We start from the raw sequence: 13720 nt of genomic DNA, 5'->3' as shown, positions 1-13720 counted from the left end.
GACTTACTACCATACTTTCTTTATACCTGTATCACTGTACAATGGGAAATGTTAGATTTCAACTGCATTTCTCATGTAGCACATGGAAATAAGTGAGTTCAAGTAAATTCCTTTGCATTGTTTTCAAAGTTCTATATTGAGGTTCAGTCGGTGAAACGGTAAGTTTCAAGCAAATATCCACACGGGTCCTTCTGGGTTTAGATGTCCACGTTTATTTAGTAAGAATAAAAGAACAAAAGACAAAATGCACAATATTCAATGAATGGTCATTCTTCCTAAACCAGCTCCTATCTAGGTCTGTTTCCCTCAAAGTCTGCCACCAGAAGAACAACTCTCTCTCTCTCCTTGAGCTCTTTTGATAACGCAGATGGGTCTGTTCTAAAACTAAATAGTTGCATTTACGACTGACCCATGCCCCACACATCCTGGCTGTGGGTTCAACCGAAGGCCTTGAAGATAGAAGAGTGTCCCGTATGAAGTGTCCAGGCTGCCCAGAGATAAGAGGTGAGGGAGAAGGTTATAGGCTGAATCAACCTCCTCCATGGAGGTCTGGCCCCCACATTGTTACCAACCCCCCTGGAACAGAGAGAGAAGAGACAGGCCCAAATCCCACAGTAATTAAAAATGACCAAAGGTGATCAAATACAAATAAAATGGTTGCATATTGTTGTCCAGCCTACCCAGAGTATGAAAATAAAGATTTTGACTCCCCTGCATGCAAAGGGTCAGAGGTATTGAAGATAGGAATCAAATATGTGAATATGCAAATATCCAATAGAAACAAACTTTACCCCGGTAGGCTAGAAACTAGAAACAAAGCAAAACATAGTGTATGTGTCCCTCAGAACAATGATAGAGTGACTGCGTGAATGTAACTCCAAATTACCTCATCTTTCACAACTCAGCATATTCAAGATCAATTGAAATCCCAAACACTGGGTAGAGGAGCTGTGAATGTCACTGATCTCTACTTCAGCTCACAAAACTCAGCCTTCCCACAGTCATATAGAAGCCAAAGTCCAGGATAGAGAGGCTGAGTGAATGTGGTGTTGACTCTGTGCAGGAGGGTCATTGTGTCAGAGACGCTGTAGAAGGACAGAGTACCTGCCCTGTGATCCAGGTACACTCCTATTCTGGAGGACCGGGGGCCCGATACCGTTATGGTCGTGTTATTGTGTCTGAAGAGGTAATCACTTTGTCTGCACAATAAAGCCCAGGATTTGGAATTTAATCCAAATACACAGTTCTCCCCGGTGCCTGTTCTACTAATGTCTTTGTAGGAGGCTGCTACAGAAACCTCTCCACTCCACTCCACCTCCCAGTAACATCGTCCAGTCAGACCTTCTCTACCCAGAACCTGCTGCCATTCAATAAATCTTTCTGGGTGATTAGGATATGACTGCTTTTGCTGCATCAGTGTTGCTTTTCTGTTCCCCTCAGACAAAGACAGATGTGTGTTTGTTGTGTTTGGGTCCAGTGTGATCTGAGAGGAATATTGTAAGAAGTCAGCTCTGGTCTTGGGCTCTGGTGGCAGTAAAAGATTAACAGTATTCACTGTTGTTGAGATTCTGGGCCACTGCTCTTTTAGAACATCCTCTAGTTTGTCTCTCAGCTCAGACATGACCTCAGTCACATCTGCAAAGTACAGGAGAGGAAGGACACTGATGCTGGGTGAGTCTGTAGACTCACTGGGACTGGAGAGGGGGGGGTAACTCTGTAGAAAGTGGATGTGGTCCTCTGTGTGTGAGAGCTGCTCCAGCTCAGTGGCTCTCCTCCTCAGGTCCGCTATCTCCTGCTCCAGTCTCTTCTGCAGTTCTTCAGCCTGAGTCACTGTGGTCCTCTGTTGGGCTCTGATGACCTTCTTCAGCTCAGAGCGCCTCGTCTCCAAGGAGCGTATCAGCTCAGTAAAGATTCTCTCACCGTCCCCCACTGCTTTATCAGCAGAGCGATTAAGAGAATCAACAGCCTGTTGGGCCTCTTTGAGTTGCTTCTCTCTCTCCTGGACTCTCTGGTGGATTTTCTGCTGACTCATGCCAAGCTCTTTCTGTCTCTCCGTCCTTTCTGCTGCAGCTGAGACTGTATCATGGCTTTTATGTTCATCCATGGAACACAAATAACAGATGCACTGCTGATCAGTACGACAGAAAACATCCAGAATCTTGTCATGACGAGAGCAGATGTTCTCCTGAAGCCGTGTGGAGGCTTTGATCAGCTTGTGTTTCTTTAATGGAGCTACAGTATAATGAGGCTGGAGGTGAGTTTCACAGTAAGAAGCCAGACATACCAGGCAGGACATGAAGGCTTTCTGCTTTCTCCCAGTGCAGAAATCACAGGCCACATCTCCAGGTCCAGCATAACAGTGATCAGGAGGAGCAGCTTGGAGTCCTGTCTTCATTAGGTGTTCTATCACTTCAGTCAGCATGTTGTTTTTCTTCAGAATAGGCCTCGGCGTAATAGTCTCCCTGCACTGGGGACATGTGTAGATCCCCTTCTGATCACCGTGATCCCAGCAGTCTGTAATACAGCCCATACAGTAACTGTGTCCACAGGTAATAGTTACCGGATCCTTCAGTAGATCCAGACAGATAGAACAGCAGAACTGGTCCCGGTCCAGATCAACTCCTTGGTGCGCCATTTTATTCTACAGAGACAACGACACTCTAAGTTTTGTTTTCTCAGGAAGAGTGATCGTGTGGAGGGAGTGGCTCTGGGTGGGAGGTGCTTCCTGGTTCTAGCGTAAACTCTGATCGTGTGTTTGGTGGAGTAGGGGGTATCTGCAGAGCCGCAGAGCCAGGCGTGGACGGGTTTGAGGCGGGGCTTCGTGGCATAGACAAGTATTAGTGGCCTGGACAAGTATTTGCACTACTGCGCATGCGGATGAGGGGGGGGGGGGCTCTCTCGCTATGTGTTGGAGTGCGCAATGTGTGTGCGCATGCGTGTGGACTGGAGCACGTGAGAGTATAAAGAGTCCATTTTTTCCTAACTCTTTCTCACATCACAACAAGAAGAAGAAGAAGAAGAAGAAGAAGAAGAAGAAAAAGAAAAAGAAGAAGAAGAAGAAGAAGAAGAAGAAGAAGAAGAAGAAGAAGAAGAAGAAGAAGAAGAAGAAGAAGAAGAAGAAGAAGAAGAAGAAGAAGAAGAAGAAGAAGAAGAAGAAGAAGAAGAACTCTTCCTCACATTGTGGTGTGCGCGCACTGCGCCGGCAGAACAAGTTATTTCTTGTTCTTTCATCTTCAACCAAAGATGTCTTTCAGTAAAAATCTAGGTACCTATTTCGCTATTTTGGACATTAGGTGCGCACATTGCTTATCAAGGCCACCACAGACCAGCTGTGCAATCGAATTTAATTAGCTAACTGGCTCTCTCTTTCTCTCGCTCTGCTCTCTCTTTCTCTCTCTCTGCTATCTTTACTAAATATAAACGTGCAAGTGGTGTAGTAGGACTGCTATCTTTACTAAATATAAACTTGCAAGTGCATGGTGTATAGGACTGCTATCTTGACTAAATATAAACTTGCAAGTACATGGTGTAGTCTTGCTGCCTGAGGTGAATTTGTATGATATTTTTACTTTTCACTATATGAAACAAGCCTTTGTTGAGAGATTTCAATTCTAATGTGTGCAGTTATTGAAAAATAATGCATGATCCAGGGGCTAATTTACTTGCCTTTGTCTCATCGGGTAAACTGTAATCTTCTCTCTCCATGACAGGCCACTATAAGCGCTATTGCAGCAGTCAATGAGGTCACCAGTAAGAGGGCTGAAGAAATCTTCTGGACCCCAGATGTCGACAAAAGGCATGCCAACATTATCCTAATCATCAGATTCGTTTTTATTATCTGAAAAATGTTCTCTTTTAAATGTCTTGTTTTGAATTTATTGTCACAGTATGTGTTGTCCTGGTCATATCGCTATTAGACCTAACTATGTATAGTGGTACAGTGTAGAATTACCAGAATATTGCATTGTCAAACTTTTTAACATTTTCTATATGTTATGCTTTTTCATATTAGTGAGTGGGAGGCATTCGATGACAAAATCGACCGTGAAAGGAAGAAGCAGCGCTGAACTCGGCTGCAAGGGTCCTCACGCACACCAAACCCTGGCAGCACATCACCCCCACCCTGCAAAAACTCCACTGGCTCCCCCCATACCGAATCCCCTACAAGAGCCTCCTCCTCCGCAATCATTATTTTTTTTATTTTTATTTTTGTATTATCTTTTCCCCCCTCCTTTTTCCGATTTTTCTCCCATCCCACTGTTAGTCGTTATGCCAATTCCCAACCCCCTTCCTGGTTGTTGCGCGCCCCCCCCCCCCCCCCCCCCCCCCCTACTGTTAGTCCGAGAGGCCGGAGACTGTCACATGCTTTCCTCCGACGCATGTGCAGCCAGCCGGCAGCCAGCCTGGCAGCGCAGATTCTCACTGGGAGAGTGTAACGTGTGGAAGGTCGCACTACCTCTCTCATTGTACTGTACTTGTCTAATAGATGAACCCTTCAAGAGCAACGGGTACAGGGTTTTAAGACTGCGATTGTGACATGAGTACATGACACAAAATGATTGGTCATAATATTGTTGTGACATGTAGCCAGCAAACAATGTATGGACATACATTCCCAACCAACTGTTTAAGTTTGTCATGACTATAGCCAGGTTTACTTCAAATACTAAGTAAGTCAGCATCATGATCGCCCAATTTAACAAAAAAACAGAGGACGTCTCCTCTGTTTTGAGGCAGATGGAGGAGGGCAGGATAATTAATTGCTTTCTCTGCATTGCTCAGCGGCGGTGATTATGGCCTATTTAAAGCAGCTACAACTAGGCAAAAGTTCCTCAAACACCCATAGATCATTCTGTCAAGCGCCACGCCCCTTCTCTTCTCTGTATCGGTACTAAATACCTGTATGTCCCTATGTCGATATGACCCTGATGTAAACAAGACAAACGTCTTTCTCAGGTCTGCATCCCCTTAACAATTGTGTGTATTGAGCCGTACTGTATTGTACCCATTCTGCAATCTGTTAAATAAAGTTTTCATTCATTCATTCATTCAGCTATGCATGCCCTCCACAAAATGGCCGCAAAAAGACTACAATTCCCATGGTTCAAAATGTCCAAAATGGTCGCCGTCTTGCGATAGACTTCAGTAAATCGAAAACTTAAAACTATCTAATGGCACTTTTAACCTATTGCTAAACTAACGTATTGATGATAATATACATTCTACATGCTTTTGTGACATGTTAGTGATGTTACTTGAATACGTTTGATTTTAAAATCGCAAATTCTTTGCAACACTCGGGTGGATTGATTGATTGATTGATTGAAAAGTTTATTAACAGATTGCAGAATGGGTACAGTACAGTACATCTCAATACATACAATTGTTAAGGGGATGCAGACCAGAGAAAGACTTTCGTCTTGTTTCCACCAGGGTCCCCCATTTTCAATTCATCATAACATATATGACATACATGACATACAGATAGACAGTACTGCTACATCTATACATTTATGACATATCAGATTTGCAAATACAGTACTGTTTGTGATACAAAAGTGTCCAGAAAAGGAGTGTATATACATTTGGCGTAGAAACTGTACATTGGAGGAGGTTGGTGGGGTGGGGTTGGGTGGGTTGGGTGAGGGCTGTACATTGGAGGTGGGGGGGGGGGGTTGGGTAGGGGACACACACACATTTTACACTGTACATTGGAATGTTGACAAAGCCTTACTTGGTCATTTACTGTACAACTAGGTTAGGACATTTGTAGGGGCCAGTTTCGAATTGCAGTCTCACGTAGGTGTTTTTTGAGAGTGTTTTTGAAGGTGGGTAGTGATTCACATTCCTTTACAGCTTTAGGCAGGGCGTTCCACATTGATGTGGCATAATTGCGAAACGTGTTTAGTCCCTTGTTTGAGCCGAATCTGGGTTTTACATGATTTGTGGAGCTCCCTCTGGTGTTGTGATCGTGGTATTCACTGACCTTTGGGAAGTATTTTGACATGTACATGGGTACCTTGGTCGCGTAGTGTATCTTGTAGACCAGGCCCATTGCAAGTTGCTGTACTCTGTCGTCTACTCTAAGCCATCCTAGGTTGTCAAAGTGGGCAGGGGTGAGGTGGGTTCTAGGAGTCAGGTCAAGTAGTAGTCTGACTAGCTTGTTTTGAGATGTTTGTAATTTGTTTTTTAGTGCCTTTGAGGTGCTTTGGTACCATGAGGTGCAAGCATAGTCGTAGTACCCTTGAATGAGTGCTCCTGCTAGAGTCTTCAGGGTATTCTTGTTTACCAGAGAGGAGATCCGGTACAAGAATCGTGTTCGTTGGTTGACTTTTTTTATTACATTGGATGCCATTTTGTCACAGGAAAGATTAGCCTCTAGGATGGAACCCAGGTAGGTAATTTCATCTTTCCTTGTGACAATATTGTCACCCACTGTAACCGAGAAGCCGTCAGTCTTGCTGAGTTTGTTATTTGAACCGAAGAGAATGGACTCTGTTTTGCCCATGTGTAATGATAGTTTGTTGTCGGCGAGCCATATGCAGATTTTGCCTAGTTCCGAGCTGAGGGCTTTTTCAACCTGTAACTTGTTCTTGTCAGAGACCAGCAGGGCTGAGTCGTCCGCAAACAGGAACAAGTTGCAGTCACAAGCTGACGACATGTCATTTGCATAAATTAGGAATAGTAGCGGTCCTAGTATGCTTCCTTGTGGAACACCACAGCTCACTGTGAGGGGGGGGGATAGGGTACCGTTTACTTCCACCATCTGTTCCCTCCCCTCCAGGTAGGATTGTATCCAGCTCACTGATAAACTATCAAAACCAATTGCTTTTAGCTTGTCAATCAGAATGGTGTGATTGACAGTGTCGAAGGCCTTTTGTAGGTCCAGCATGACCATGCCGCAGTATTTGCCCGCGTCCACCTCTTGTTTGATGTGGTCGTTCAAGTAGAGAAGGCATGTGTCAGTGGAGTGGGATGTTCTGAAGCCAGATTGGAATTCGTAGATTAGATTTTTTTCCGCGAGGTATTTTTCGATCTGTTCGTATACTATTTTTTCCATGACTTTCGAGATGGATGTAAGGATAGAAACAGGGCGGTAGTTACCCGGGTCTAATTTGCTGCCCTTTTTGTGCAGGGGTGTTACTCTCGCAATTTTGAAGTCCTTGGGGACGTGTCCCTGTTTTATGGAGAGGTTTATTATGTGTGTGATGACTGGGGTGATGGCTGCTGCTGAGTCTCTGAGGAATTTGGAGGGGATGTTGTCATGGCCAGTGGCCTTGTTTGGTTGGAGGGCGCTCAGTTTTTTGAGTACCTCATCTGTAGTTACTATTTCCAGTTTGAAGTCGTCTTTGTGGACGCCTAGGTTCAAGTAGTATGCTACTATGTGTTCTACCCCATACTGCCCTGAGTGGGAGGGTAGTTTGTTTACCAGTGTTGTGGCTATGTTTGTGAAGAAAGTGTTTAAGTAATTGGCTACATCCAGCTTGTCTGTGATGAGCGTGTTGTCCGTCTTTATGTTTATGTTTGAGAACCTGGTTTTGAGTTTTTTACTGCAGCCTAGTTGATTGTTGTGTAATTTCCAAAGTTCACGTGGTTTATTTTTGTTTTCCTCGGTTTTGTCATTGATGAAATTTTTTTTTGCAGTTTTGATCATGGAGTTTACGTCATTTCTTAGTCTGTTTCTTTCTAGTTTGAGTTCAGTCACGTGGTCTTGGAGTTCACTGCTCGTGCTTTTGGTAAGCTTTGACTGACTTTTACGAAACTCAGAGCATTTTTTGTCTCTGGCTTTCATAGCGGTCAGTATTCCAGTGTGCATCCATGGCTCAGCGCGATTTTTTACCCTGGTGGTTCTTAGGGGGGCCATTTTGTTTAGTATTGATGAAAATTTGGTTTTGAAGCCAAGCCAAGTTTCTTCAACCAGTGTACCATTGAGTTCATCTGACCAGTCCAGACTCTCCAGTTCAAGGTTAAAGGCCTCGCTAGAGTAGGTTTTGAGGTCTCTAGATGTGACTGTTTTGTGACAGCCAGCCTTTAGTTTTAGCTTTTTGCGGGTACAGAATATCATGTAATGATCACTTAACCCGCATGCTATAACCCCTTTACTGGAGATCTTGGACTTGTCAGAGGTCAGTATGAGGTCAATGGTAGTCTGAGTTGATTCACATATCCTTGTGGGTTGGGTGATTAGTTGGCTGAGGCCGTGCAGATCACAAAACCTATTGAAGGATTTGAAGACGGGTGCATTTTTTTGTTGCATATCCGTGTTCCAATCCCCAATAAGAATTTTTTCCGCATCCTCAGCTCCAGCTAAGCACACATCCAGAGTATCATAAAAACCAGTCTGTTCTGGTGGTCTATAGATTGTGCCTATTAGTACTGATTTTGCCCTTTCAAATAAGATTTCAATCCATACAGTTTCAATCTCGTCATGGTTAAGGTCAGTACGGTTGCTGAATTTGGTATCTTTGTGTATATACACACAGACACCACCTCCATACTGGTTCCTATCCCTCCTGATGATTGAATAGTCCTCGATTTCTATCTCTGGATCCTGAACAGATGAGTCAAGTTTTGTTTCTGTGAAACATAATATATTTGCCTTACCGTTTAGAAACAAATGTCTGATTTCAGCCAATTTCGGTTTCAAGCTGTTTATGTTTAAGTGAAATATGTGAAGTCCATTTGAGTTTGTTATTTCATTAATGTCGTCTAGTTCAAATTGTTTTTCCACTGTGGTGTGTGGTTGATCTTGTGACGGTAGGTGGGGAGGGGGGGATGGGGTCCTGTGTTCATTGATGTTAGGAGGGGGGGTGGGGATGATTCTTTGTCCTCTGCTGGTGTATTTGGTCGGTGTGAAAGCCCGCGACGTGGGGGGGGGGGGCTGGTTGCTGTCCTCAGATGTGTCTGGAGGCCCTCCGTTGTGGGGGAGGGGGGGTGGATCGGTTAGTCTAGCTGTCCTGGCGGGGCTAGCCGAGTCAAACGGCGGGTCCCTGGTGCTCACGTCCCGCGCTGATATGAGTCCCCTGATTGCAAGCTCTCTCCCTCTTGCATCTCGGCTCCTCTGCTTGGGCTTCGGTGAGGGGATGTCGCCGCCTGCTGGTCGGTTGGTGCATCCGCTGGCCATTGTGTCCTGGGCCGGCGACGGTGTGGAGATGCATGCTATTGACGGTGTGAGGATGAGCCGTTGATTCTTCGCCTGTTGGCGCGTTAAAACAGGTCCTGGGTTCTGATGAATGTCTCCAGACAGGAGCAAATACAATAAAAACATCGATTTTCTATCAAACTTGCCTGTCGGGGGTAGTCTCTTTCTTTCGGGATTCGCCGTCAACAGTCTGTGAATAGTTGCCGCTCCAATAGCCGGATGTTTACTCTCCGAGCCATTCAACAGGTAAAAGTCACAATGGGACTGTAGATTTGCGCGTTTGTTGCCTTCCACCGCCGTTTCCTGACGATTCTGTGCTGAATTCAGGCACACGTCTGTAATCCAAAGTATGGCGAGCAAGAAATGCATAAATATTCCTGTATATCTTCTTTTTGCTGATTTTTGTTGTTGGTTTCCATGGGAACAGCAAGAGCTGGATATTCTGCGACCGTTCATGTCGAGAGCCGGAAGTGTGGAACAGGAAACACTTTCAGCACTACACCATATTTTCATCTATTTATTACAAAAAGATTTGCACTACATCCCTACCTCATCTTTGCATTTTTGCATTCTAAAAAGCTTGCATTTGTACTTTATTGTTTTAATTTTGTACATCACTTTGTACTTTATGTTGTACTTTAGTTTGTATATTGTATATTTTGTATAGTGTTTGGCCTTTATTCTTTTTACTTTTTACTGTATGAAGCACAATCTCAGGGGGCTCATACAGAACCAAGCATTTCACTGTAATGTACATGTATGTACCTTATATGTGACAAATAAAACAAAACTTGAACTTGAAACAAGAACTAGTGCGATGAGAAAGGATTTCACCATGACGCTGGTCGTGTCTCCTCATAAAGCTGGATCTGTAACGCTGTTGAACCAGTCTAACCAGGTTGTATAACCCGCATTTAATAGTCTATATACTTAGTTCCTGGTTGCAGGCTTTCAGGTTAACCCTTTCACTACCACCACCGTCTGTAGTGTGGTAGTGAAAGGGTTAACCCTTTGTCGTGTGGCAGTGAAAGGGTTAAATCGAGTTCAGATGACGTGGGGCCCTGTTAGCATCGTCCTCACAGCGGGGGGGCAGGGAGGTGGGGCCCTGTTAGCATCGTCCTCACAGCGGGGGGGCAGGGAGCGCTGCCAGCAGCCGGAGAACTAACGGCAGCAGAACTCCAGAACTACTAGGAATGTCTGATCACAGAGTGTGTCTGACTCCCACCTAAACGGACTACAACGTATATAACATATGACGTATATCACGCCATACGTACAGTACCTTATGCATACTGCACCTGTGTATACTGTATAGTATATATTTTGATTCTAGTGTCTATTGTAACCATATTTATTGTAATGCATAATATAACTGATAGGGCATACAGACCCTCACCTGCACCTTGATCACACGGCCTACTTGCTCATATGCATATACTCAGAGTTAATTATATTGTTATATTGTTTACACTGCCTATTTGTACTTTTCTACTGTACTATCATTTTATTACCTGTATCATGTCTTCTACTATGACCATGTGCCTGTACCTCCCCTCCCCCCTCTCCCATGCTGCTATGATGCCTGAACAAGGGGATCAATAAAGGAATATCTTATCTTAGTAGGGAGCCGACTTTTGAAAACGCTTGAGATAAGTTCCTCAGTAGGTTTTTCCAATTTCTTTTTTATTTCTTTTTGCTGCTCCACCGTGTTTGATCGATGTTTGTTGACTCTAACGTCTCTTCTGTCTTTCTTGGTAAACCTTCACACTATATATAATAATTATTATAATATCACACATGCTATAATGTCATGTGTGCAAATTGCACCAAATCCAACAATGCATGTCCTTGGGGCCCCAGAAATACAAGAAGAACGGACAAACTGCGATATGTGAAGGACACACATATTTGTTTCTCCTATATTTACATTGCATTATACAGTATGTTCTCTCATTGAGCGAATAAACCTCAATGCGTTCTATTTTATTACATTTCTTTTAAAAAGTTGTGGGGACAAAATTGGCCATACCAAAAAGTGATGGGGACATGTCCCCATTGTCCCCAGCGCCGCGGAAATGACACATGAGATTGTATGTTTGTGTCCAAAAGTGTGTGTGTCTGTCTGTGTGATCGTGTGTGTGTGTGTGTGTGTGTGTGTGTGTGTGTGTGTGTGTGTGTGTGTGTGTGTGTATATATATGTGTGTATGAACTGATTGTACAACGCAGTGATTCAACCACAGAGGACACTGTTGACACACTTTCCCCCGGATCTGCCCCAGGTGTTTCATCCAGACTGGTAGCCTGTCCCAGTGTGTCCCACTGTCACCATGGAGACAACAAGTGTCTCACTGCAACTGGGAAGTATTTGTGAGTCAGTCCTTGAACCACGTATCTCCTTTATGCTTTACATTTTTCAGAGGAGCAATGTATTCAAACCTTATTATCTAAAGATGAGGGTTGAGCAGTTAAAAGAGAGCAGAGGTTGAGTGATATATCACATTCACACTCCCAAGTGATTTGGACTGACTTTACAACTGCAAATACATTGGGCAGTCCAATAAATGTCTAAACAGAGTTATGGCTCTTCTTCAGTGCAAGGGTTAAGTTATGGGAGGCTGTTTAAAAGGGTGGGTGTGTTACCTCAGTACTGTTGGACTCTGATGCAGAATGTTAAGTCTTTAATAAAGTTCACTGTCCTATATTCTTATCCATATATCGCCGGGCCTGTGTGTGAAACTTCTCCCTTCAAGCATCTTAACTGTGTCTGATATGTGACTCTATGTCGCCATCTGTTGGTAGGCCTACAAACGTTTAGGAGTGTATAATATGAGTGTTCTGTGTTTTTTTTATTTGATAGATTTGATCAAATCTACTCATTTATTTTGCTGCTATCTTTCATATACAGAGTTTATTGGGAAAAACTCACTTCATCGTACTTGAATATTGTATTAAGGCCAGGGGCTAAGCCCTTTTCTGTCTCCACTCCTAGGCGGATATCCCTCCCCCTCCTACCAAAAGTAAAGGAAGAACTAAAAAACATGGAGCAACAGGGAGTAATTTCAAAGGTGGAACAGCCGACGGACTGGTGTGCACCAATGGTGGTGGTTCCCAAGCAGGCTACGGGAAAGGTGAGAATATGCACAGACCTCACTGAACTGAACAAATCTGTCAAGAGGGAGAGGCATCCACTTCCCTCAGTCGAACACACACTGGGACAGCTCGCCGGAGCCAGAGTGTTCTCTAAGCTGGATGCAAACTCAGGCTTCTGGCAGATTCCACTGTCAAAGGAGTCATCGCTATTAACCACCTTCATGACACCATTTGGACGGTATCGGTATAACCGCATGTGCTTTGGAATATCGTCTGCACCAGAGCACTTTCAGAAGCGCATGACACAGATCCTAGAGGGTCTGGAAGGCGTTGTGTGTCAGATGGATGATGTGCTCATCTGGGGAGCCACACAACAACAGCATGATGAGAGGTTACGCACAGCACTGACACGACTCCAGGAGGCAGGGGTCACGCTCAATGCTGGAAAATGTGAGTTCTCCAAGAGCAAAATCAAGTACCTGGGACAGGTCATCGAGGGGTCAGGGGTGAGCGCAGACCCAGACAAAGTGTACGCAGTGAGAGCCATGAAAGAACCGAGGAACGTCAGAGAAGTGAGAGGATTTCTGGGGATGGTAAATCATCTTGGAAAGTTTCTGCCTCACCTGGCGGAGAAGACCCTTCCACTCAGAGATCTGCTAAAGAGGTCAAACATGTGGGCATGGGGGCCCCCACAACAGGAGGCCTTCGTTAATATAAAAAAACAACTGACTACACCCCCTGGATTGACACTGTACGACCCAAACGCAGAAACCTTGGTCTCCGCTGATGCCTCGTCATATGGGCTGGGTGCAGTCCTTCTCCAGAGGCAAGCTGAACAAGCATGGAAACCGGTGGCGTATGCCTCGCGAGCCCTCACCGACACCGAACAGAGATACGCTCAAATAGAAAAGGAGGCACTGGCCTCCACATGGGCCTGTGAGAAGTTTGCTGAATTCCTCATTGGGAAAGACTTCCACATTGAGACAGACCACAAACCTCTGGTCCCTCTGCTAGGCTCGAAGACCCTAGACCAACTTCCACCACGCATACAACGGCTTAGGATGAGACTGATGAGGTTCTCCTACACCATATCACATGTGGCGGGCAAAAACATCGCGACAGCAGACGTGCTCTCCAGAGCTCCTGTAAGCAGCACAGCAGACGGGCTACAAGAGGAGGAAATAAACCTGTATGTCGACTCCATCATGACAAGCCTGCCCGCTACAGAGAAAAGGCTCAGAGAGATCCAAACACACCAAGACAATGACCCCATAGTATGCCAGCTTAAGAGATACTGTGTGGAAGGATGGCCAGATAAGTTCTCCATAGAACACGTGATTCAGCCCTACCTGCCACTCTCAGGAGAGTTCACGGTGCAAAATGGACTGATGCTAAAGGGGGAGAGAATAGTCATCCCAGCAGCACTCAGAGCTGACATACTGGAAAAGCTGCACGAAGGACATCTCGGGATAACAAAATGTAGGGAGA

General features: G+C 44.8%; 1 protein-coding gene across 1 annotated transcript; it reads right to left on the bottom strand.

Annotated features, from left to right (window-relative positions):
- Nucleotides 1-211: 211 nt before the first annotated feature.
- LOC311236131 (tripartite motif-containing protein 16-like) lies at nucleotides 212-2635 on the bottom strand (the record flags this gene model as incomplete). The annotated part of the gene is made up of 1 exon (XM_084323747.1): nucleotides 212-2635. The coding sequence occupies one exon, from the start codon at nucleotides 2633-2635 to the stop codon at nucleotides 968-970; it is 1668 nt and encodes a 555-aa protein (XP_084179873.1). The 3' UTR covers nucleotides 212-967.
- Nucleotides 2636-13720: the final 11085 nt, after the last annotated feature.

This window comes from Notolepis coatsorum (genome assembly GCF_963971535.1).
Source record: "Notolepis coatsorum genome assembly, chromosome: 10".
Classification (NCBI taxonomy): domain Eukaryota; kingdom Metazoa; phylum Chordata; class Actinopteri; order Aulopiformes; family Paralepididae; genus Notolepis; species Notolepis coatsorum.
This window is presented reverse-complemented; position numbering and strand designations above follow the sequence as displayed.